Source organism: Rhododendron vialii, chromosome 3a, assembly GCF_030253575.1.
Source record: "Rhododendron vialii isolate Sample 1 chromosome 3a, ASM3025357v1".
Lineage (NCBI taxonomy): Eukaryota > Viridiplantae > Streptophyta > Magnoliopsida > Ericales > Ericaceae > Rhododendron > Rhododendron vialii.
Genome location: NC_080559.1, coordinates 13,186,795 through 13,211,797, shown reverse-complemented (window position 1 = coordinate 13,211,797; position 25,003 = coordinate 13,186,795). Strand labels below are relative to the sequence as shown.

At 41.8% G+C, this 25,003-nt stretch overlaps 1 protein-coding gene across 2 annotated transcripts; it reads right to left on the bottom strand.

The window, feature by feature from the left end:
* Positions 1-618: 618 nt before the first annotated feature.
* LOC131319431 (bifunctional dihydrofolate reductase-thymidylate synthase-like) lies at positions 619-23,299 on the bottom strand. 2 transcript variants are annotated; one of them, XM_058349666.1, is made up of 12 exons: positions 23,102-23,294; positions 22,430-22,490; positions 5,349-5,727; positions 4,841-5,240; positions 4,691-4,739; positions 4,436-4,497; positions 3,942-4,003; positions 3,788-3,862; positions 3,529-3,694; positions 3,298-3,421; positions 2,923-3,029; positions 619-2,759 (listed from the first exon to the last, which is right to left on the bottom strand). In XM_058349666.1, exons 3-12 carry the CDS (start codon positions 5,675-5,677, stop codon positions 2,649-2,651), a joined length of 1,485 nt encoding a protein of 494 aa, XP_058205649.1. In that variant the 5' UTR covers positions 5,678-5,727; positions 22,430-22,490; positions 23,102-23,294; the 3' UTR covers positions 619-2,648. The 2 variants fall into 2 exon arrangements, with proteins under 2 accessions (XP_058205649.1, XP_058205648.1); XM_058349665.1 differs by having other exon boundaries at positions 620-2,759; positions 5,349-5,863; positions 23,102-23,299.
* Between the last annotated feature and the right edge of the window lie 1,704 nt (positions 23,300-25,003).

Here is a 25,003-nt window from a genome sequence, read left to right as displayed (position 1 = left end):
AAGTATGAGAAAATTTAATCAACATATAGTGCTACAGTTGCACCAAAATTTTCTGCAATTAAGAAACAAAAAAACATGTGCACGTGCATTTGTTTAGGGGAGAGGAATTTTCGACATGACACGACACAAGAACACGATACGAAGTTAGCGGGTTTGGGTTGGCTATTTCTGACATGGAACACGAATATGACATGACACGACAACATGAAAAGTTAAACAAGTCGAGTTAGGATTGAGAGAATTCTGACATGAACACGAGATGACATGACACGACACAAGAATTTATGAAAGGACATGACAACACGACATGAAGTTAGCAAGTTGGGGTCGGCTATTTCTGACACGAAACACGAATATGACACAACACGATAACACAAAAAGCTAAACAAGGCGGGTTAGGGTTGAGAGAATTCTAACACGAACACGAGATGACGTGACACGACAGGATGCCCACCCCTTCATTTGTTGTTGAACTTTTTGCACGAAAAATAGGGAGGAAGCGTTATTTCTGCTTAAATTTTCCATTTTTCATGTGTCGGACTCATCGCCAAAATTCCTTCTGAAAAATTGGAAACAAAAATCAAGTTTAGAAATTAAACTGAAAACACATGTAGTATCCTACTTCTAAACTTTGCTATTTTTCCTGTGCCAAGGGAACACTATCCACATAGATCAACTTCATCAATAAGCTGTGGTCGAGCTGTGGAGACAAGCAAATCATTGCGTTCTCGACCAACCTCAAGGACCGTGTAGGCCCGGCTCAACTGCACCTTGACCGAAAGGAATGCCCACATAAGCATATCCAATTTGCACTCCTCATGGCTTCAAATCTCTAGCTGCAAAAAAACCTACTCTATGTTTTTTCTGAACTTTGCTGAGGTTGGGGAGCAGCTGTTGAAGAGCGAGGTCCCTGGGACTGCACTATAAGGCCTGGTGAAGTTTCTCATCGAGGAAAAATGAAGAAATGGAAGCAAGAAAAGTTGAAGACGCTAGCAAACAGAGCAAGAAGAAGAAGAAGAAGAGTAGTCCCCCAAATTAGCAGGGCGATTGGGCCGAACTAACTTTTTCCACTTGGGAATTATCACACAAGCCCTGAAAACTTAACAAAGGCAAGATTCAAGAAATAGTAAATGGTCCGGCTAAGAGCTGTAAATTGAGAAAATAAAATCCTCAGCTCAACCTTGCCAATATGGCAATTTATTAACACCTGAATCCATTAACCGTTCTGGCAAAAAGTAAAATAAAAGCAGACTTCCAAGACAAGATGAATCAGCACTCAATAACAAAGACAAACTGGAAGATCTCAAAACCAGGTTTGTTCAACAGGACTTAAGTATATGAAGCCCTTAAAAAGGTGCAAACTTCATAGAATTAAGTAGAAACCAAACTCAAAGAGTTTGCAAGAGGGAAAAAAAGATCCTCAAATCACCATAGAACCAACATCACTATGTGGATCTAAAGGATTCTAAGTTCCTACATATACAATACTTGGGTATATCCCACAATCTTCCGTCAGCATAAGCTCCAGCAGCTGTGCCTGCATCATTGAAGAAGTTTGCAGCCATCTTAGATATACCGACAACTAAGATCATGTCCACAACGCATCAAAATTTGGTGACAAAATATAAAACCTCAAGCATCTTATAAATGTAAACATTTCATACGAGGAACTGCAAATGGTTTACCAGTTTACCGTACAAGTATTGTCTAGAACCAAGAAGCTTTATGTCATAGCCTGTCAGAAGAATAGAACTAGAGGCTAGAAATAGTTGTACTCGTTAAACAAGTATACATTACACCATAAATGCTGGTGTAGAAAGGTCCAATCGAACTCAGGCATCTTACCTTGGAACGGATTGCACCACCCACCTAGTCAACCCCTTGGTCTAGTCCACAATCGGATTCAAAGTTTGGCTTTTCAAGAGAAACTCTATGGGATTCAGCTTTCAATAAAATGTCCTTTTAGCCCAAAAAACTGAAATGCCAGAAGCCCAAAATGCTGGCAATTCAACCTTTTTGGATGTAGTAATCCGTCCTAAAGTATCAAAGTTAATTACTCAACAAAACTGCCCTTATGCAGTTTAACATTTAAAATTAAGCAGCTTTATACTCGGGCAAACCAAACAGGTTTGGCTGCGTGTGGAAATATGCATGTGAATCATTTGGTTGTTTAGGGGAACACATTGCTGTTGGTAAGGAAGCTAATGACTTTGCAACTAAAATTCCACTTTCAAGAGCAGCCGGATAACCATCCTGGTAGAACACAAAATATTCAAGCAATATCATTATGATGCACACCAGTAGCTTAAATTCCCATTTAGAGGAGTCATGGCCATTGCCAAAAGTCATAGTCAAAAACTATAATGGACTGCTCTACAAAGGACAAACTCTTAAAGGAATGAATATCATATAGTGCCATTCGAATAGGTTATCAACTTATCATGATTCAATGAACTTTTGTGAGGTGCTTTTTTGATTAGTGCAAAGAATTGGAGAGAATGCTGAAGAGATCACAAGTGAACGGATTTTGGGAAGACAGTTATGAACAAAATGCTGAAAAAATCTGGTACTTGCCTAAAAAACAAGAGCAGATATGTTTGAAAGGAGGGTGGGTCTCCAAGTACTTTTCTACCAAAGCGGTCAGTGACCTACACCGCCATTTTCATGCCTATCTTCTGGTGAGGGTCATAACATATGAGTTCAAAGTCAGCAGCCACAAATGAATCTATATCCTTCTTCTGAGGATTGATCTTCAAAATCTGCATCCAGAAGTTCTTTTATTAAGAGGTATGTGGACAAGAATTCTAAAAAACTCCGTAAAAAGGGACCCGGGAAAAGAAAAAAAAAACTTCTTCCAAACACAACTAATGTTATTGGTTAACTCAAAATGCCTAAAAGAGAAGTCAGTTGAATTACGCTTACCAGGAAAGGTTTAGGCAGTTTCTTAAGCTGCTCCTGCAGAGGTCTGATATGATTGAGATAAACATGAGCATCCCCAATTACATGGACAAAATCACCCGGAACAAGATCTGTGAAACAGATCAAAATAAATTCCCAACTCACATTACCCGACGTGAACAAAGTAACAACTACTATAAGACTAATCCACAAAGGGGTGGGGGCACTGATACTCTGTATTATTTCGTTTGACCCCGCAATTTCTTCAACGTGATTAATACAAAAGAACTCCTTTGTGGACCAAGACATCAGATGTAAGTGTGCCACGCAGACTCCTCAATTTTAAACCATTCAAGAATTATTTCCACAAAACTTTTACTAGTTGTCATGAGCGCATACCACAAACGTGAGCAATCATGCATGTCAAGAGGACATAAGATGCAATGTTAAATGGGACACCAAGGCCCATGTCAGCAGAGTGCTGATACATCTGACATGATAACTCCCCATTGGCGACATAGAACTGCAACCAAAAGATGTACATAAATAATCAAATAGAAAGGAAAAAAATCAACTTCATTTTTCAAACAAGATAAGAGTATAAGACGGATTGAAACCTTTGATACTAACCTGGGCAAACATGTGACAAGGGGGAAGTGCCATCAGCTTGAGATCAGAAGGGTTCCAAGCTGATAGAATAATCCGCCTGTCATCTGGTTTATTCTTGATCTTATCAATAGCATCTAACAACTGATCAAATCCTAGGCCAGTGTAGTCAGCATGCATGTTTGTATACCTGCATTACAAGAGTTCCACAAATGACAAATGAAGCACTTGGTGAACCTAAAATCACCCAACTGAACCAAGTGAAAAATAGTTGGTTACAAACCTAGCACCAAAGTGTCTCCACTGGAACCCATAAACGGGTCCTAAGTCTCCTTCTTCTCTATCCGCCAAACCAATACTGAAAATAGAAGATATACATCAACCAAAATTGCATAGCAAGTAACATTACACGATAGTAGCAATAGCTCTGTACTTGCCTATCAAGGTAGTCTCTTGATGCATTGCCATCCCATATGTGAATGCCCTTCTCCTGAAGGACCTGTTAACAAGACAGACAAAATGTACAATCGAAACACAAGATAATCTGTTAAAGAAAATGGAGCCAATTTGTTTGCCCCACGGACATCTTAGATCTTGCCGGTAGAAAAATACAGCAATAGTAATACAAAAAACTACAACTCAATCATCCAAAAGACTCATTTTGGATGTAGTGGGCCCAACATCTTTGCACAAACTTGAAGTGTGATTATACTCTTTATTACCAAGAGAAAACTGAAGTATGATGCTACCCCAAGCAAAAATTAAACCATCTATTTGAATAAACAACAGCACATTTCCACGACATGAACTTTGGAGTTGCATGATCGACTTCATAAGTGAGTGAAAAAACAAATGTGATCCTCCCTAATCTAATTATGCTTATGACATAAGAAAAAATCTAGCATAAACGGTTCAACAGTGTTACAATTACCTTAGCATTTGTTGAACCACTGATGAACCAAAGAAGCTCCTCAACACCACCTCGCCAAAATACTTTCTGTGAAACAAAAGAACAGAACATGTGTGTGTACATACAAGAGAATGAATACAAGCAAGCTATTCTATATTATACAAGTCCAACACAATGTGAAACATACCATGAGCCAATAAAGAGTGGATTATCAAGAAACTACTACAATCATTAATCAAAAACTTGCAAATGAAAAGGAATAAGACATATATAGACATGCCTTTGTCGTGAGAATCGGGAAAGATTTCCGCAGATTGAATCGCATCTGTCCAAATGACAAGAAAGCCAAATAAAATTGTCCTTAATAATTTCTTTATAAACATCCTCAAAAGTGAAAGGAGAGGAAAATTGATACAATTTCCAAACCTGGCGACCAAATTTCGATAGAGTTCCAGTCCCTGTTCTGTCATCTTTAGAAGTGCCATTAGAGATGATATCTTCAACAAGTCTCAGATACAAATACTCCTCATGCTTCTCAAAAATCATCTTAGGCAGGAAAGAGAACTTCTTCACGTCAAACTTAGCAGAATCTGAGCAATTATCAGATATCTTCCCATTGGTCTGACTAAGGGATTCAGCTGTAGAATTCTTCACGTGAACATAGGTCGTGAAAGAATAGCGAATGTTGTTTTCCACAGATGGGAAGGATGAATACCATGGGAAAAATACAGACGTATCAACAGCAGGGATGAAAGTGTCACATTCAATGCTGGACTCAATTTCGGTCATGTGGATGGCATCACATCCAGGAGCATTGAGGGCTTCCCTGCATTAAAAAAGACAATAAGCTGAAAACAATAAAATGAAAAAAGAACTAAGGCACTCTGGCACATAACCCAAAAAAGAAAGAGGAATAAACAACAAGCTATAGAACCTAAAAATCTGGCCGCCTCCAATAACAAACACTTTCTCAATTGACAAGCAATAAGGAGAAGCCGCTAACAGCTCCAAAGAGGAAGCGATACTTCCGCAAATCACAACATTTTCTGCAGTGGCAATATCAAAACTGCCCGAACGAGTGAGAACTACATTAAGGCGGCCAGGTAGAGGCCGATACTCCAGTGGAATACTTTCCCAGGTTTTTCTACCCATAATGACTGCATTCTTTTTAGCAGGATCTGATGTAGTCAGAGTAACCTCCTTGAAAAACTTCATGTCAGAGGGCAACTTCCAAGGTAATTTCCCATCCTTCCCAATACCCATGTTTCAAGTTGCAGCCACAACAATTTGGTAAGTCCCCTGTGGATCTGGAACTGTATTAAGACTGCCGTTAGTAACAGTCACATGGGTTTCACCAGCCATAATGGAGCTAAGACCACAGAATGAACTTGAATATGTTGACTCACGACCGAGATTACAAGACCAACTCTTGTGGAAGTGCAACAGAACCTGATATTTGTAAACCAGTTAAGAAAATCCAGATTACAGCGTCGACAGTGCAAGAGAAAAGCTAGAGCCTTAAACTAGAAGATATGCATAATAGTCACAACATATAATCAAACCAACTTAAAAGCTCAAAATAAGAAGATACTTCAAGGCAAGAAAAAATAGAAAATTTTAGCCTACAAGGTAAACGCAAAAATAAAAGTCACAATTCAGAAAAGTGATGTTTGCTAGAGCATGCTCTTGATAACCTTTGATCATTATTGCACCATGTAATTAACTAGAAACAAGAGTGTAAGATGAGATAGAATTTGGAACCCAAAGAATTAGGGTTATTTTCTCATTACGTTATACTTATACAAATGTAAACACTAATTACACATTAGACCCTTATCTCCTAATCTACTTACATAAGAGATTAAATGTAAACTACAACTAATTACATACAAACCCATAACTTAACACTCCCCCTCAAGTTGGTGCGAAGATATCAATCAAACCCAATTTGAACACAATGGGGTGGAAACTCTTACTACCAAGCCCTTTTGTGAATATGTTAGCCAATTGATCTTCAGATCTCACAAAAGGCATACATATCAACCCGCGCTCAGCTTCTCCTTGATGAAGTGCCTGTCAATCTCTATATGCTTCGTTCTGTCATGCTGAACAGGATTATGAGCAATGTTGATGGCAGCTTTATTGTCACAGTAGAGTTTCATAGGACCATTATCAGCAGTTCCCAAATCACGTAACACAGTTTGGAGCCACAAGAGCTCACAAATGCCATGAGCCATAGCTCTGTACTCAGCTTCTGCACTAGACCTTGAAACCACTGATTGCTTCTTACTTCGCCAAGTTACCAAATTTCCCCCAATAGAAGTACACTAACCAGAAGTAGAGCGTCTATCATCCACAAAACCAGGTCAGTCAGCATCAGTTAATGTCTCCAATCACAGGTGACCATGATTAGAGAACAGAATTCCCTTTCCTGGAGCTGATTTGAGGTACCTCAAGATACGATAAACTGCATCCAGATGTGAAGTATGAGGATCATGCATAAATTGATTAACAACGCTCACTGCATAAGTAACATCTGGTCGAGTGTGAGCTAAGTATATCAGTTGACCCACAAGTCATTGATATCTCTCTTTGTCAATGCACTCCCCGACATTGCCACTAAGATGGTGATTCGCCTCAATAGGAGAATTTTCAGGTCTACAGCCCAACATACTTGTTTCTTCCAAAAGATCAAGTATATACTTCCGTTGGAAGATAAAAATACCTCTATCAGACCTTACCACTTCCATGCCAAAAAAGTATCTTAGTGATCCCAAATCCTTAATCTTGAATTCTTGAGCCAGACTAGATTTGAGATTAAGAATTTCATTCACATCATTACCTGTCATTATTATATCATCAACATACACAATAAGGACAGCAATCTTACCAGCACCTCCCTTAATGAACATAGTATGATCTGCATGGCTCTGTTTGTATCCAAAACCCCAACATAGCCTTTGAAAATCTGTCAAACCACGCTCTAGGTGATTGCTTCAGCCCACTACACACCTTCTCTTCAGCCACAAAGGAAGAGAAACTTGGTGGTACGTCTATATACACCTCCTCTTCTAATCCACCATGGAGGAATGCATTTTTCACATCAAACTGTGAAGTGGCCAATTCAAATTGACAGCACAAGAAAGCAGAGCTCGCACAGTATTCATCTTTGCTACTAGTGCAAACGTCTCCTCATAGTCAATACCATAGGTTTGAGTAAAACCCTTGGCAACAAGTCTCGTCTTGTATCTCTCGACTGTACCATCAGCATTCTGCTTAACAGTGAAAATCCATTTGCATCCTACCGATTTCTTTCCTCCTAGAAGTGATACCAGCTCCCAAGTGCCATTCTTTTTCAAAGCTGTCATCTCTTCTATCATAGCTCCTTTCCACTTAAGTATTATGAATGCATCCTGCCAATTCTGCGGAATACATATAGAAGAAAGAGACGAAACAAAGGCATGGTAAGAAGGTGATAAACGATCATAAGAGACAAATTGAGAGATAGGATGTTGAGTACATGACCTAACACCTTTCCGAAGAGCAATATGAAGATTATCAGACTCAATAACAGAGGTTCAATAGGAGAAGATTCATTACCAGATAAGTCAGCTGAGGAATCTGGAACTGGAGCAGGGGATTGTAATTGACAAGGTGGTATTACACATGAGGACTTTCCTTTCTTCTGTCTAATGTAGGTCTTTAAGTTAGACCCTTTCAGCCGTTGTGGTAGTTCCTCAATATTGTCACCAATGTCATGATTTGCTCTTTCAACAGATATTGGTTCCTCTCTAAATTGTTCTCTCTCCCCCTCACCATGATTATAACAAGAGGTAAACCTCTCTTCCTCTCTCAACTCTTCCTGCCGATGCTCCCCCTAAAGAGATGGAGTGGAGGGGGAGTAAAAGGATACTGTTTCCCAAAATGTAACATTCATAGAGACATAAAACTTTCTAAAGTGAGGATCATAACATTTATAGCCCTTCTGGGTAGGAAAGTACCCAATAAAGACACACTTATAGGCTTTAGGACCTAACTTGCCCCCAGAGGGATGAGAGACATAAACAAAACACACAACCAAACACCTACGGTGGGAGAGGGGTGACACGAGAATTGTGAGGAAGACACTCAATAGATGTTTTGAACTGGAGAACACTAGATGGCATATGGTTGATAAGACAAGTGGCTGTCAAAATCGCCTCTCCCCAAAAAAATTTGGGACCATTCATGGTGAATAAAAGAGACCGAGCTACCTCAGCAAGATGACGATTCTTGCATTCAGTAACCCCATTTTGTTGTGGAGTGTCAACACAAGTCGTCTGATAAAGAATGCCATTTTCGTCTAGGAATGCCCTAAAATTCCTATCTATATAGTCAGTCCTATTGTCACTACAAAGAATTTTAATATTCGTATCAAATTAAGTATGTACCATGACATAAAAAGATTTAAAACAAGAAAAGACGTCACTTTTTGACTTAAGTAAATACACCCAAGTAACACGAGAATAACAGTTAATAAAAGTGACAAACCACCGAAAACCTTTAAGAGAGGTAACAAGGGAAGGACCCCAAACATCAGAATGGATAACTGTAAAAGGAGATGCACTCTGTTTATTAATAGGTGCATAAGATGAATGTTTATGTTTTTCAAACTCACAAGCTTTACAAAAAAACTGAATCTTAGGACAATGCCTTATTAAATTAGGAAAAAGTTTCTCTAAAATTCCGAAGGATGGATGACCCAATCTACGGTGCCACTGATGTAACATAGTAAGAGGTGCACCCGTATCTGCTTGCAGAGTAAGACCACATGACATGGGTGGACGAGGTGCAGACTCCAAAAAATAGAGCCCATGTGATTTACCACTACCAATCACCTTCCCCGTATCCAGTTCCTGAAAAACACAATGAGTAGGAAAAAAGGTCACGGAACAATTTGCAGAACGAGTAAGGCTACTAACAGACATAAGATTAGTGGCAAAGTTGGAAATATGTAAAACTGAAGAGAGAGAAATGGAGGGATAATAGCGAACGGAACCCTTCCCTGAGATAGCAGAGAATGACCCATCTGCTATTCGGACCATATCCTTACCAGAACAAGTAGAGTAAGAATCAAACATAGAGGAACACCCAGTCATATGATCTAAGGCACCATAATCTATAATCCAAGGAATAGCAAAAGAGGCAGTAAATGCACTAGTTGGGATACCTATGTGGGCAAAATAGGATGAAGTAGGAGCTGCTGTGGAAAAAGAAGCTATAGTAGACGGAGAATTAGCCCGAGCCATAAGGCGCCTGAGAGTTTGTATCTCCCCCTGAGAGAAACCACCAACACGATCAGATGACGCCTGGATCCCAGAACTGAACCTAGAATCAGGCAATGTGCCAACTGTAGACTCCAAAACATGGGCCTGGGCCCGAGAACGCACCGGACCACGACCATGGCCACCGCGTCCACTCCCGCGCCCACGAGAGGGCTTGCCATGTAGCTTCCAACAAAAATCCCTGGTATGACCAGTGTTGTGGCAATAATCACACTGGAGTGCCGCATGATCAGGGGGCCCACTGCTAGTACCAGACTGGGACTTGCCACCCTGGAGAATAGGCCCACTATCAGAACCAAAATGACCCTGAGGAGTAGCAACCAGGGCAGAATGATCAGAAATAGGAGGGTGCAACATAGCACCCCTCCTACTCTCCTCCTGCTAAACAATAGAATAGGCCTCTCCCAAGGATGAAAATGGAACACGGCCCAACACCTGTACTCTAATCGGATCAAGCTCCAGATCAAGACCAACAAGGAAATCATAAACGCGCTCTTTCTCCGGCCTTTTTAGCCAATTAGCAGCATCCACAACACAAACAGCCTGAAAGCCCTCATAATAATCAAATTCCCCCCAAGCTCCACTTAAGTCAGCAAAATACACAACAACAGAACAATGATTTTGCTCCAATGTACGGAGCCTGTTCCTCAACTCAAAATGTTGTGCATCATTACCTTGTTGAGAATAGATCTGGGATGCAATAGTCCAAATTTGATGTGGAGTATCAAGCAACAGGAAAGTATGGCGAATATCAGCTCTCATAGAGTTAAACAACCAGGTCATGACTAATGATTTTCGAGATTTAAACTTCTTGAGTTTGACCGCCTCAACAGGTGGAGTAACAGGGCCTTCAATGAACTCTGATATCCCTTTGGCCTCAATAGCCAAGGTAAAAGTACGAGACCAAATCAAATAGTTGGTACCATCCAACTTAATATGGCAAATATCCAGAGAAAAATTATCTAGGGTCCCTGCACGACTCAACTCATCATTTGTAATAGCGAAATCCTTTTGTTTATCCTCCGACATTGCAACAAACCCAGATTATGACAAACGATGTAGAATAAGACAAATAGAGTTCCGAAAAAGCTTGATTATTCTGACCCAAACTCAAAACAGTGTAAATAACTCTTATTCAAGCCAAATGAAGACAACCAGATCTGACCCAACTCCAAAAAACACAAACAAACCTGAACTGAAGGCAAACAAGTGTGGAGCTACGTCGGGGAAAGATAGAGAGTGGCTGTACGACGTCGGAATTGGCTGTACGGCGTCAGAACTGGTTGGGATTGACTGGGGTGATGTCGGAACTGGTCAAGGGTCAACGGCGAGAAGAATCAGACTTGTACGTCTCTCTGAAGTTTAACAAAACAGTCGATTCAAGCTGAATCGGAGAAGACCCAGTTGATTTCAAGTCCGAACAGAGATCGCCGATGGCTGGAAGACATGTAACGATGGTCGCCGGTGGTCGAGAGGGATCGCCGGAGGACTAGCGATCAGACCCAGTTAGCGGCGAGACCTGTCGGAGGTTTCCGGTGACCAGGCGAGACCTGTCGGAGGTTTCCGGTGACCAGGCGAGACCTGTCGGAGGTTTCCGGTGACCAAAAAAGGCCGACAACACAGACAACGTGAAAAAAACAGCGACAGAGATCGCCGTTGCAGGTCCGAACAGAGATCAACAGGAAACCCAGCTACTCACATCAATGTTTAATCGATGTCTGGTTCGTCAACAAGGTAATACGCTCACGTCGGTGTTTAATCGATGTCAGATTCGTCAACAAGGTAAGTCGCTAGGAGCGTATAGCTCTGATACCATGTAAACGATGAGATAGAATTCGGAACCCAAAGAATTAGGGTTATTTTCTCATTACGTTATACTTATACAAATGTAAACACTAATTACACATTAGACCCTTATCTCCTAATCTACTTACATAAGAGATTAAATGTAAACTACAACTAATTACATACAAACCCATAACTTAACAAAGAGTTTGCCAACTTAGTAGGTTTGTATTGGAGCTCGCAAAACCAACATCCTTTCTTCTTCCCCAATTTGAAGCAAAAGAATAGAAATGACAAAAATATGAACTACATAACAACTTATTCATCGAAAATATCCCATGATTCACATCATATAAACTCCAGTTAAAAGACTACAAAAAAAAAAACTCTCGATGTATCCAATGGACAACAAAACAATAAAAATAGCCGATAAAAAAACAGCAACTTACCGTGTCAACTATAATGTTACACTATTTGGGGTTGTTTTCTCAAATTGATACACTATTTGGGATTGTTTTCTGTTTGCCTTTGTTGCTTTGAAATGTACACGCATGTATATCTGATCAACGATAATGTTAGTATTATAGCAATGGAAGATTAGTGATGGTTGCCTTTAGATCCGTTTGATTAGACTGGAGTACTGAACATCATCGAAAACGTAAGAAAGACAAAGAATCACACTTTTCTGGTGTTCGATTAGGATGAAAACACTAAAATGTGTTAGAAAGAGAAGTTTCTTTTACGAGAACAAGGAAATTGTAGATTCTAGTTAAAGTTGTCAATCCCTTCTGACACGTTCCATTATGCTCATTGTGGGTCTGAGAAGTGGGAAGAGTACCTGAGGTTGCCCTCTGGGAGTATGGTGGTTACTACAGTGACTCAGGACCGCTAGAGGTGGAAGAGGAGAGAGCTTAGGGCAGCCTTAGAGAGAGCGAAGGGGATGGTAGTAGAGAGTAGGTCTGTTAGGTGTCTATTGAATGCTTCTCTTCAATGAGGGTTAAGTCCTCTTTATATACGAGCCCAGGATCCTCCTTGGAGGGTAAGGAAGCTTGCCTCGCCTCATTAATGCTGAGCAGAGTACCACATTCCTTTTTGGGTGTTATATCAGACCTAGGGTTCTGTGGCCAGGGATTCCCATGCGCAATTGGGTGATATATGGAGGCATGTATCATGGCCAGGTGGTAGGTATGATACAGGCCCCAATGTATCAGCTTGTAAGCTGGGATACTTCAGAGATCTTCATACGTTGGGTGACGTTGGCGAACCCCTCTCTCTATATGACCGGTCAAGTTGGAGCTCATCTCGGAGGTGAGCCTTGACAATCCCTCACTCTAGCCTCCAATCCACAATCCTCCTTATTCCCAAGTAAGGTACCTGGGCCCTGCTCCCGGCCTAGGGTATTGTGCAGAGTCGCCATTAGTACGAAGGAACCTCAAATGCAGAGGCGTCTCAAGTGCGAAGGTGTGAGGGAGCCGAGGAGGTAAGGATGATCCTCCAGTAGCCTCAAGGGGGTGGAGGACCTCCAAGTACCCACATAATGTCCCCTTGCGTGCATGTACTCATGTGACAAATGAGTGTATGCGGGCATATATCCAGTTTCCTAGTCGGTGAGGATCTGCTATTTTTCTTCATTGGAGAGTTCTAGCTATGCCATTTTTAGCCGTGGCTAGAGTCTTCATCATTTCAAAAGTCACTTTTCTTCACGTTCACGAGGAGTGCTCTGCTAGAAGTATGGAGTTTATTCATCTCATTCTTTGTTGTTTGAGAGCATTTTGAGAGAGTTTGTGGTGGGTTTTCTTTTTATTTGTGAAAGAAGTTGCTCGGAGCTTGATTCCATCCGGTGGTGTCGGAGGAGTGATTTGGACCTTGGTTTATTCAAGGTTGTGGAGAGAAGGCCAAATAACTCAAGCTCAGAGCTTGGTTTATTCAAGGTTGTTTCGGTGTATCTAACCGGAGGAGAGCAACCAAGCTAAATCTTCTATTATCATAATATAATTTTTTTTCTTACATCAAAGTAAATATGAGCACATGTATATTCTCCTACTCCACCCTGTTTTCTAAAAAGAAAGAAGAAAGAGAGAAAAAAGGTAACGCTCATGAGTGCAAAAGGAAAGAGTAAGTAATAAAAGGGGGTGCCTCCTCCCTTATTTTTATTTTTATTTTTTTAAAAACAAAAACTTTAGAGTATTAGCTAGAGTACAGGGCTGCCTCCTCCTGTGTGTTTTCTGAAAGCATAATTGTGGAGAGTTGATTTTAAGTAAGGTGCTAGCGTGAAAGGCGAGAGAGGATAAAGAGACAGGATAAGGGGTTTGGCGTTAGCGCAGCATCTGTGAGGGTTCCTCTTTGGATTACAACTGCTGGGTCTAGATCTGAATTCTTATATACTTCTGTTTGATCCCCAATCAAGCGGAGCTCCATACTTGGTGAGTTTCGGAGCCATGGAGGTGGGGGTGGGTGTGTCAGAGTGGCAAGGCTCCCCTCAGTGAGGGGCTCTGCTCAGATGGAGCTCTACTCAGTGGGGGTGCCACTCGGTTGTGGGGGAAGCTTCTTGAAGGTTTGTGCTTAAACAAACCAACACTTAGTGGGAGCTTGCTCTTGGGGTGAGCCTTCGAATTTTGGTGAGACAAGCAATTCTTTAAGGGCTTGCAGAAGCTTTTAAGATTTCGTGGTAAAACCTCTTCTCTTCTTTGAAACACTCTGATAGCCCTTCAAAGCGATATATATGTATATTTTAGCACACCCCCCCCCCCCCCCCCCCCCCCCCCCCCCCTCCTTTTTGAACATGCGAGCCTCTAAAGCTATTTCATAAAACATGATGCAAACCGCCTAGGCTCCTCCTCTTTTTTTGTGGGAGCTATCTGGATTGTTGTACAATGTCAACATGTGAGGCATCAGAATTTTTCAATGTGATATTCATGCGATCTGTCGAGGTTTTTTTGTTATGGAAAATGTTATGCAAGCCCTTAATGCTCTTGCAATAAAAAGTTAATACAAGCCTTCACAACTGAGCCTTGTTATGGAAAAATATTATGCGAGCCTTTGATGCTCTTGCAATAAAAAGTTAATACAAGCCCTCACATGTGAATCCTGTTATGGAAAAATATTATGCAAGCCTTCGAGGCTCTTGCAATAAAAAGTCGATGCAAGGCGAGCCCTCAAGGCTCTTTAATGAAATGTTGGTGCGAGGCGAGCCCTCAAGGCTCTTCAATAAAATGCTGATGCGAGGCAAGCCCTCAAGGCTCTTCAATAAAATGCTGATGTGAGGCAAGCCCGATGCGAGGCAAGCCCTCAAGGCTCTTCAATAAAATGCTGATGCGAGGCAAGCCCTCAAGGCTCTTCAATAAAATGCTGGTGCAAGGCGAGCCCTCAAGGCTCTTCAATAAAATGTTGGCTCTTTCAATGAAATGTTGATGCGAGCCCTCAAAGACTTTTATAAAATGTTGGTGCGAGGCGAGCCCTCAAGGCTCTTCAATAAAATGCGTATGCGAGGCGAGGCCTCAAGCTCTTTCAATAAAATGTTGATGCAAGGCGAGCCCTCAAGGCTCGTCAATAAAATGATGATGATGCGAGGCGAGCCCTCGAGCTCTTTCAATAAAATGTTGATGCGAGCCCTCAAGCTCTTTCAATAAAATATTGATGCGAGGAGAGCCTTCAACGCTCTTCAGTAAAATGCTGATGCGAGGCGAGCCCTAAGGCTCTCTCAATAAAATGTTGGTGCAAGGCGAGCCCTCAAGGCTCTTTAATAAAATACTGGTGTGAGGCAAGCCCTCGAGGCTCTTCAATAAAATGCTGATGCAAGGCGAGCCTGCAGACTCTTTAAATAAAATGTTGATGAGAGCCCTTAGGCTCTTTCAATAAAATGTTGATGCGAGGCGAGCCCTCAAGGCTCTTTAATAAAATGTTAGTGCGAGGCGAGCCCTCAAGGCTCTTCAATAAAATGCTTATGCAAGGCGAGCCCCCAGGCTCTTTCAATAAAATGTTGATGCGAAGTGAGCCCTTAAGGCTCTTTAATAAAATGTTGGTGTGAGCCATTGTAAAATGTTTCTTCAATAAAATGTTCACTGTGAGCCGCCCGAGACATGCGAGCCCTCAAAAAAAAAAAAATTTTTATGAAGAGTATTGTGGGACCCACATTCGGCGAGCGCTCATGGCAAATATAAATCCATTGGGCTAGGCGAATCCTCCCTTAAAAATGTCCAAGCACTCTCTCCATTAAAATAATATAGAAACTCTCTCTTAAAAGTTACAGGTGGGCTCCTACCTTACCTAACAAGAAAACAAAGTAACGGAGTAAAAGGGTTTTGGGAGGCAAGTGCCTTTGCGAGCCGCTCAAGAGCTGGAGTACACATTGGGTTGAGCCAGTCCGATCTCACCCCTCCTCGAGTTCCACTCCATCGGTCAAACACCTTGCGTGTCTCTTGAATATAGGAAAGTGACAAACTCCACTCATCCATTTTACTCATCTGTTGTGGCTACAAGTATGACCCACCACTCTCTTACTAGTCTCCAAATTGAACCAGCAGAGCAACCCCATTGAATTCCCATTGAATTCTGTTGATGTCATCTTTCACTAAATTGACTAAATACAAACATGGGCAATGAATGCCTACAGCACTTGACAGAACCAACAGATCATCTTTTTTAGTATTATTGATGAAACATATCTATTCTTGGGCTCAAGCATGTGAAAACTGCCATGTGCAGCTGTTTTTCTCTCTTACTGAGTAGACTACTAAACTAGCAATAAAATATCAAGACCCCTCTGATATACGCAGTGCATTTTTAAGATATATACATCCAATCTACTAGACTAGAGCTTGCGAGGCGAGAGAGGGAGCTGCTCGCTCGAGAAAGAGAGCACGCGAGGAAGAGATATTTCTAGGCATATGCTCATTTTGTGCGGCAACTGTGGCGGATACTTCACGTTATCCCTCCATTGTTCAAAAAGAAAATAATCATTGCGAGCCCACTTCTTCCAAATAAACTTTGGCAGGCAAACTCATGACTTTCTCCATGGAGCACCTTCGGTGGGCAAATTCATGAGTTCCCCCGATAAGCACCTTCAATGGATGGTGCATGGAGGACTTCCTCCGCAGAGCAACTTAGGCGAGCTCCATTGGCGAAGTCTTAAATTTTTTTGTTTATTTGTTTTCAAGGAGGCCAACCATTTCTTAGATTTGTTGGCGAGGTCAAGTTCTGTGATTTGCAAGGCTGTGTGCGAGCCTGAGGTGAGCTGTAATTGGGGGCAAAGTCTTCAACCCCCCCCCCCCCATGGTGACGCGAGGTTTGGTGGAACCCAAAGGTGCCTTGGAGGTTTTTGAACCTGTATAGAAACTCCTAGCATAAGACAAAATAAAGTAGACTGGATGTATATATCTCAAAAATGCACAACGTATATCAGAGGGGTCTTGATATTTTATTGCTAGTCTAGTAGTCTACTCAGTAAAAGAGAGAAAAACAGCTACACATGGCAGTTTTCACATGCTTGAGCCCAGGAATAGATATGTTTCGTCAATAATACTAAAAAGATGATCTGTTGGTTCTGTCAAGTGCTGAAGGCATTCATTGCCCATGTTTGTATTTAGTCAATTTAGTGAAAGATGACATCAACAGAATTCAATGGGAATTCAATGGGGTTGCTCTGCTGGTTCAATTTGGAGACTAGTAAGAGAGTGGTGGGTCATACTTGTAGCCACAACATATGAGTAAAATGGATGAGTGGAGTTTGTCACTTTCCTATATTCATGACACGCAAGGTGTTTGATCGATGGAGTGGAACCCGAGGAGGGGTGAGATCGGACTGTCTCAACCCAATGTGTACTCAAACATTTTTTTTTTTTTTGAATATAGGAGAGCGGAGGAGCATGACCCGAGAAGGGGTGTAAATGCAGGAGCATAACCCGAGCCCGAGGGATTGCACCCTAGTACTTGACAATCCAAAGAGTGGAGGAGCATGACCCGAGGAGGGGTGTGAGCAAAAGAGCTCAACCCAAGGAGTTGATACTTGTTCTCGATGCCTTCCGAAGTAATCTCCAATGGTTTCATTTTTTTTTTAATCCCATAACTTGCTCGATAATTGTTTGATAGGGAGGAAGTGGAGCCAATCCTGGCTCACAGAAACATATATTTAGCTCCATAGGCTCCATAATATTTCAATGGGAGAGGAATGGAGTCAAAGGGTTGACTCCATGTGTAACATTTGCTTCAGCCTCTACCTCTTTCTTTCTTTTTTTTTGGAAAGATAAAAATAAATAACTCAAGTGCAGCTCCTTGTGACTGGCTTTCTAACTTCTAAGGTAACAAGAGAGTCAAGGGGGAGGAATAGCTCGACATTTTTTCTTCCAAATTTGCAAGCCTCCACTCTAAATTTGCGGAGGGGAGCAAGATAAAATAGCTTGTCCCTAGAGAGGAAGAACAAGCATGGCACGACCTCAAAAGGGATCAGATTAAAAAAATAAAAAATTTTGGGAAAGGAAAGGAGCATAATGTAACTTCAACCAGGGAGAGTACGAGCATATATCCACTCTCCATTATGGAGGGGAGCATGTGAGATATCTCAATCCCAAAGGGTAAAAATAAGTATATCTCGATCGACTTCCAAATGTACAAAAGTATGGTTCCACTCTCAATTGCGGAGGGGAGTGAGACAACATAGAGCTATACTCCATAGGGAGAGACTAAGGTATATGGCTGAATTTTCAAAAGAGCATAAATATGGCTCCTCGACTCTGGATGGAGTGAACAAGTTCGGCTTGACCTTGAAGAGAACATGTGCAAGACTCCACCCTCAATGAAGGCGGAGATCGAGATTCTTTACTTAAATCCTGAGGAGTGTAAGATTTCATGGCTCAAACTCAGAGGAGAGCATATAAGCAATTAGACTCACGAGGGTGAGCTGTTGGAGGGATCAAAGGCGTGTTTTGTCTCCCACTTTACAAAAGGAGTGAGGAAACACAACTTGATCCCGGAGAAGAGTGTAAGTGTTGATCCCGGAGGATAGTGTACAAAATTTGTAGGGAGCAAAAGCGCGGCTCGGTCTCCAACTTTACAAGGGTGTAAGGAAACACAACTCGATCCCGGACCAGAGGAGAGTGTACAAAATAGTTGTCCTCAGTCTCCAACTTTACAAGGGTGTAAGGAAACAAAATTCGATCCCAGAGGAGAGTACAAAATAGTTCTCTCCCAGAGGAGAAGGTAAGTGTTGCTCGAGTTAAGGAGAGCGTAAACATGGAGGGTTGGCGTTGGGGTTAGGGTTACGGTTGAAGAGAGGTGGATGAGGTTGTGAAGCCTAGGTTGGACTCGAGGTGCTGGACGACGCTGTTGAATGAGGTCAGGGTGGCTCTAGGGTTCGTTTCGCGGAGGAGAGACACTAAGGACTCGGCTATGGCCTGGTCGGACACCATTGTTATTGCTGCCCCTCTCTCACACATTGCTCATCTACTACTAACGGAAATTAGTGGCCAAGAGCATTATAAGACAATGGCTCTCTAGAATATAGCTGAGGCCTGGGGCAAAGGAATTCGGCAGAGGTCCGCTGACCGAGTCAGTGACGCCAAAGTTGTGCTGCCACCGGGTAGTGCTCGGTTTGCCGAGTCCTTGGCTTGTCCTCTGGTACTTAAGCGAGCAACCGATGCACTAAACGAACCGGAGGGCCAAGTGCAGGCTTGGGTGATCTGCGAGCCCCCGATTAGGCTAGGCTCGTGATCCCCGGCCAAGAGCACTATAAGACAGTGGCTATTAAGGAGATATAGTGCACTTGAGGCACAGTCTAGGCTTGGGTGATCTGCGTGCCCCCGATTAGGCTAGGCTCGTGATTCCCGCGGCGCAGTAGCCAAGAGCATTGTAAGACAGTGGCTCTTAAGGAGATATAGTGCAACGGAGGCCCAAGAGCATAGTAAGACAATGGCTCTTAAGGAGATATAGTTTTCCGGGCTGGAGGGGAGTCGAGACAACTTGCTCGTTGAGAATCAACGTTTGGAGGAGTTGTGGTCATGGGCCTCGAGGGCTCATCGTGTGCTTTCTTGGTGAAAGTATAGTGCCTCGAGATATGCGTAAAGGAATCCTAACGCCATGATTATCTTGCCTGGGCAATTTGATGGGAGCCAATTTACGCTCCAAAGATGTGTGAGGCAGTCGTAACATTTTCTCTTTTACAATGTATACGAGGCATCACATCCTTTCCCCCCTTTTTTTTATACTTCATGAACCATGCAATGGTTATGCTCAAATTTTTAGCAAGTGAGGAGAGAATTAGTACTCTTTTTACTTGAGGTTTGCACATGCTCCTTCCTTTGACTCAAGGAGGCTCTAGAGCCATCATATACTTCCAAGTGCGAAAGTAAAGTTATGCCTCAAGCGAAAAACTAATGCAAAGTTCGGAAAGAGCATAACTCAGAGGGGCTATGATTGACTTTAGAGTGGATCTTGACGTTGAAGGATTTCCTTATTTTGGAGGAGATCCTGATGTAAAAAGTGGCTCCGGACGTTGGGATCTCTGGACAAATGAGCCAGCCTTCAGGACTTTATGCAAAATGCAAATAAATAGAGTCTTTGTGAGAAGTTGGTGAGTGTGTTATAACCAGTGGCGACACCACATAGCGAGCAGTGGGGTCGGGCGACCCCATGGAGGGAAAAAAAATTATTATTACTATACTGAATTTTTTTCGAAATTACAAATGACCCCATTACAATTTGATGATGGCACCATACTAGATTATTTTTCCACTTGAAACTAACCCTTTCCTCGTCAAAGTTAAAACTAAAAGCACCACCCATTACAATTTGATGACCGCACTAGATTATTTTTTCACACGAAACCCACCCTCTCCTTGGACAAACATTATTTGGTGGTCCAACACCCATAAATACCACACATTTCCGTGGAATTCACTGGTAAGTGTTTGGATCCCGCGAAAATGTGTGGTGTTGATGGGTATTGGGCCACCACTGAAAATTACTTCTTTGCAACCTTTAGTAAAAGTTAAAACACCACATAGACTAAAACACAAGTGTGAAATAAGTACTTGATATTATCGACAAAGAAACTATCGTGCAACATTTCAAAAAACGGAACCTGTTGAATTCAACTGTAGAAGTTCTTGAGTTTATTTTGTTTTGGGTGAAACTGAAATAAGATTATTAAAACATACCTTTTGATATCTTTTATTGTTTTAGTTGAAATACTTGTTGAGCTTTTGATGTGTTTTTTGTCAAAATTAGATTATTAGTTGTCATTACTGTTGAATTTTTTTATTTATAATTGGTAAGAGAATATATGCTTATAAATGACCCCATGGTTCCAAAATCCTGGAGTCGCCACTGGTTATAACGGACGCAATGTTGTTGGTGACTTTATGAGCTACTCCTCTCAAGAGCTAACCAAGGTGGTTGATCTTGAGGGTCGATGGGGTGGACCTCTTAAGGATGCCTTTAGGGGCAACACCGTCACAGACTCACAATAGAAGGCGTTCTTGTGACCTTCATGATATCGTGAGAGACAGCTACTTCTATAGAGACCTTACTATGGCGGGGTAACATCGTCACAATAGAAGTCGTTCTTGTGACCTTCATGATATCGTGAGAGACGGTTGCTTTTATAGAGAGCTACTAGGGCGTTGTACCATCAAAATCTCCAAAACCAACCGGACGCCTTGAAAGGTGGTTACAACATGACTTTGTTGGATCAATGGTTGCTCTAAAGGGTCAATGTTTCAGAGCTCCTTAAGAAGACCTTGAGAGGCAACATCGTCCCTAGAAAAGGCATTCTTGTGACCTTAATAATGTTAAGAGAGACGGTTCCTCCTCTACAAAGCTACCAGAGCAAGGTAACTCCAAAAAACCATGACAACAACGTGAGATGCAATTGCCTTATGCCATATGTAGTGAGCACCACTCTTCCCCAAAAGAGTATAATGTGGGAATGAGAAGTGGGAAGAGTACCTGAGGTTGCCCTCTAGGAGTACGGTGGTTACTACAATGACTCAGGACCGCCGAAGGTGGAGGTGGAGGAGGAGAGAGCTCAAGGCAACCTTAGAGAGAGAGATAGGGATGGCAGTGGAGAGTAGGTCTGTTAGGTGTGTATTGAATGCTACTCTTCAATGAGGGTTAAGTCCTCTTTATATACGAGCCCAGAATCCTTGGAGGGGAAGGAAGCGTGCCTCTCCTCATTAATGCTGAGCAGAGTACCACATTCCCTTTGGGTGTTATATTGGAGTTATGTGGCTAGGGACTCCTAGACGCAATTGGGTGTGGGTGATATATGGAGGCCTGTATCATGGCCAGGTGGTAGGTATGATACAGGTCCCAATGTATCAGCTTGTCAGCCGGGATACTTCAAAGATCTTCATACGTTGGGTGACTTTGGCGAACCCCTCCCTCTCTGACCTGTCAAGTTGGAGCTCACCTTGGAGGTGAGCCTTGACAATCCCTTTACTCTAGCCTCCAATCCACAATCCTCCTTAGGTCCCGAGTAAGGTACTTAGGCTCTGCTCCCGGCCTAGGGTGTTGTGCAGAGTCGCCATTAGTACGGAGGCACCTCAAACGCGGAGGTGCCTCAAGTGCGGAGGTGTGAGGGAGCCGAGGAGGTAAGGATGGTCCTCCGATAGCCTCAAGGGGGTGGAGGACCTCCAAGTACCCACACTCATATTTTCATTTTATGGATGTGTTCCACTAACTAACATAAGTACTTAGTTTTCAAATAAGTTCTTATTTTTTGAATTAAAGGTGATGTATTATGAAAGTATTATGAGAGAATAACTTGTGTCTCGTAAGGTGATGTAATTTTCAATGTTAGGTTTCGGCACTAGTGGTGGAAGCTTTCTTTTCCTTTTATTGTTTCGAACCGTATCGACCGTATTCGCTTCAACATCGACATCAACAACAGCATTAGGATTAGGATTAGGATTACCTTCAACATCATCCTCGTCTTCCACATCATGCGAGAAATCAAACCAGTCTGAATCCATCACCTAGAAACCAATGTAATCAATAATCATACAGTTAACAGCTTGAAACAAGAAATGAAAGAAACTTTGGAAGTGAAAGAAAAAAACCAGCCACCTATGATCTGAAACAGAGAGAGTTGGAGAGTGTTTTCTGGGGTTAAATTGCACACAGCTCAATGATTACACACATTCACGATCATTGTAGGAACTTTATATCCATTTCAAAACCAATTGGCAATGAGTGGAGAGAGGTCCCAGATGTTATTAAGTGATCAACCATTCCACTCCGAAGCAATGTGGGATTCATTTCCTTAACAATAATCAAACACTGCCTTCAAAAAAAAAAAAACATTGGTGGGACGAGGTAAATGGTTTATGTCATCTCATCTGATCTGGGTGTGCAGCAGTCAAGGTGAAACAAATGCGAAATCAATTGTGTTTTGGACCAACATTGAAATATCAAGGGCTTATCACAATGTAACAATCCAAAATCCAAGCATTTGAACCAAATCGCACCAAAATCCAAGCATATACACTGTACAGTCACAAATTGCACCAAATCGCAAAAAAAAGAACTTTTGAAAATCATATATTCAGTTGACAATCAGTGCATAGAGACTTATAGAGAGACGTACCACTATCACAGTTGATCGCCGGAGTCACGACACGGTCGACACCCACAGCCACGGCTCTGGCCTCTGAGAGAGACAGACTGATTCGAGCTCACAGAGAGAGAGAGAGAGAGAGAGAGAGAATGTGTGATCGATTTAAATTTTAGGGCGGCGAAATAGGGAGGAGCCGAGGAGGCGTGAGGAGTGGATGGAATGTGGAGTGGTGGGTTTCCATAACGTCCGTTTCATTAACAAGATAGTGGTAAAAAATAAAATTACTTTTTTGATATTTACTCAGTAAGAATGTCATAAAAAATAGTAGTAAAAAAATGCTAGACACACAACTCACACAATTGCTGATATCAGCATGATCTCATCACAAAACCACGTTGTTTTGTAATAAAAAATAAAAAATTACTCACGTCATGCCTTCCCTTCCCCTTTCCCCTTTTCCTTCCCTCCTTTCACGCTCAAAAAATCCATAGAAGAGACAAACGGGCTCCCACCACCACCTCCGGCAACGACGCTTCTCACCTTCACCGGCGACCACGCTTCCCACCTCCACCACCAGAACCCAAACCCAGCGCTCCCCACCGCTGGCGACTGCCACAACCACCTGCTTGTGGGCAGTCCGACATTGTTACCCCCACTACCAAGGGGTCTCTCTCTCTCCTTTGTTTCAATAGGTACCTTTAACTGATTGCTAAGTTGCTGGGAAAAAAAAACCCTAAATTGAGTTGCTTGAAAAAAAAAACCCCTAATTCGAAAATTAGGGTTTCGTTTTGAACTTTGAGTCAAATTGGCTAGCTCTAATGTCAAAGGGATGGAACTGAACTGTTACGTATAGATGAATATACAAAGACTAGTTTGTTTACATGAATGTCCTGGAAAAAAAAAAAGAAAAAGAAAGAATGTATTTGGAAGTCATGAAAAAAAGAATGCATACATCTTGTGTTGCGTCATTATTTTTTCGTGTATAATATTTGGCAGGCTTAGAACCAGAGACAAATTGAAGGGTATTCTTCATTCTGCAATTTGCCCTCTATGTAACCCAGTAGATGAATCTGTCGACGATCTTTATTTTTGATGGCTTACTACTTTGTCTCCAATTCAACTGTAGGAAGAATGTTTTTTGCAGCTGTTTGCACAACTTCTTCTAACTAACTGGCTTACAATTTCAAGAATTTATAATTTTGTTCCCTATTGCACCCTCTCAATATAATTGCAAACCACCGATCAAAAAATAATAATAATTGCAGACCAACATTAGTTACCCACATACATGTTTGCACCTTCTAAGTACTTGAGCTACAATTTTTATCTTATTTTTCATATGAATTTGGTCAGACTTACGACACAGATTTATACCAACAAAATTTGGAAGCATAGCTGCATACTTGGACTGAGTATTTAGAGGCACTCTGAACTCTTTCCTCTGGCCGGCCTTTTAGATTCCACCACCATCTTGTGCAGTAGTACTTAAAGGCAAAGTTTCACTTCAACAAAAACCAGTTTGCTGATTTCACTTCACAGATGGTTCTCATGCCCATTTTGGCCCCTGCCACAGGAGAGGAGAAGCTGCTTTCAATGGGACTCTTTTTGCAACTTTGTTGTTTAGCTAGTTCTCTATTTTTGTTTTTGTTGTTTTGGGCGAGCTAGTTCTCTATCTTCCCTGCGTTTTGGGTGTGCTAGTTCTCTATCTTCCCGGCCCCAGTTCTCAAGAACATTGCATCATTCATGTGACTAAAATGAACTTGGGTGGTGTTAATAATTCATTGATTTCAATCAGCTATTTAAGTGTTGGCTTCTGCTTATTATTTCTAGCATTTTTGAACTTTATTCATTCCTCTTGTATTTCAGTGAAGGTCATTTTAGATTCCCAAGCAATTGATTATCTTCTTGTGTATGTTTTCAAATTGGACCAAA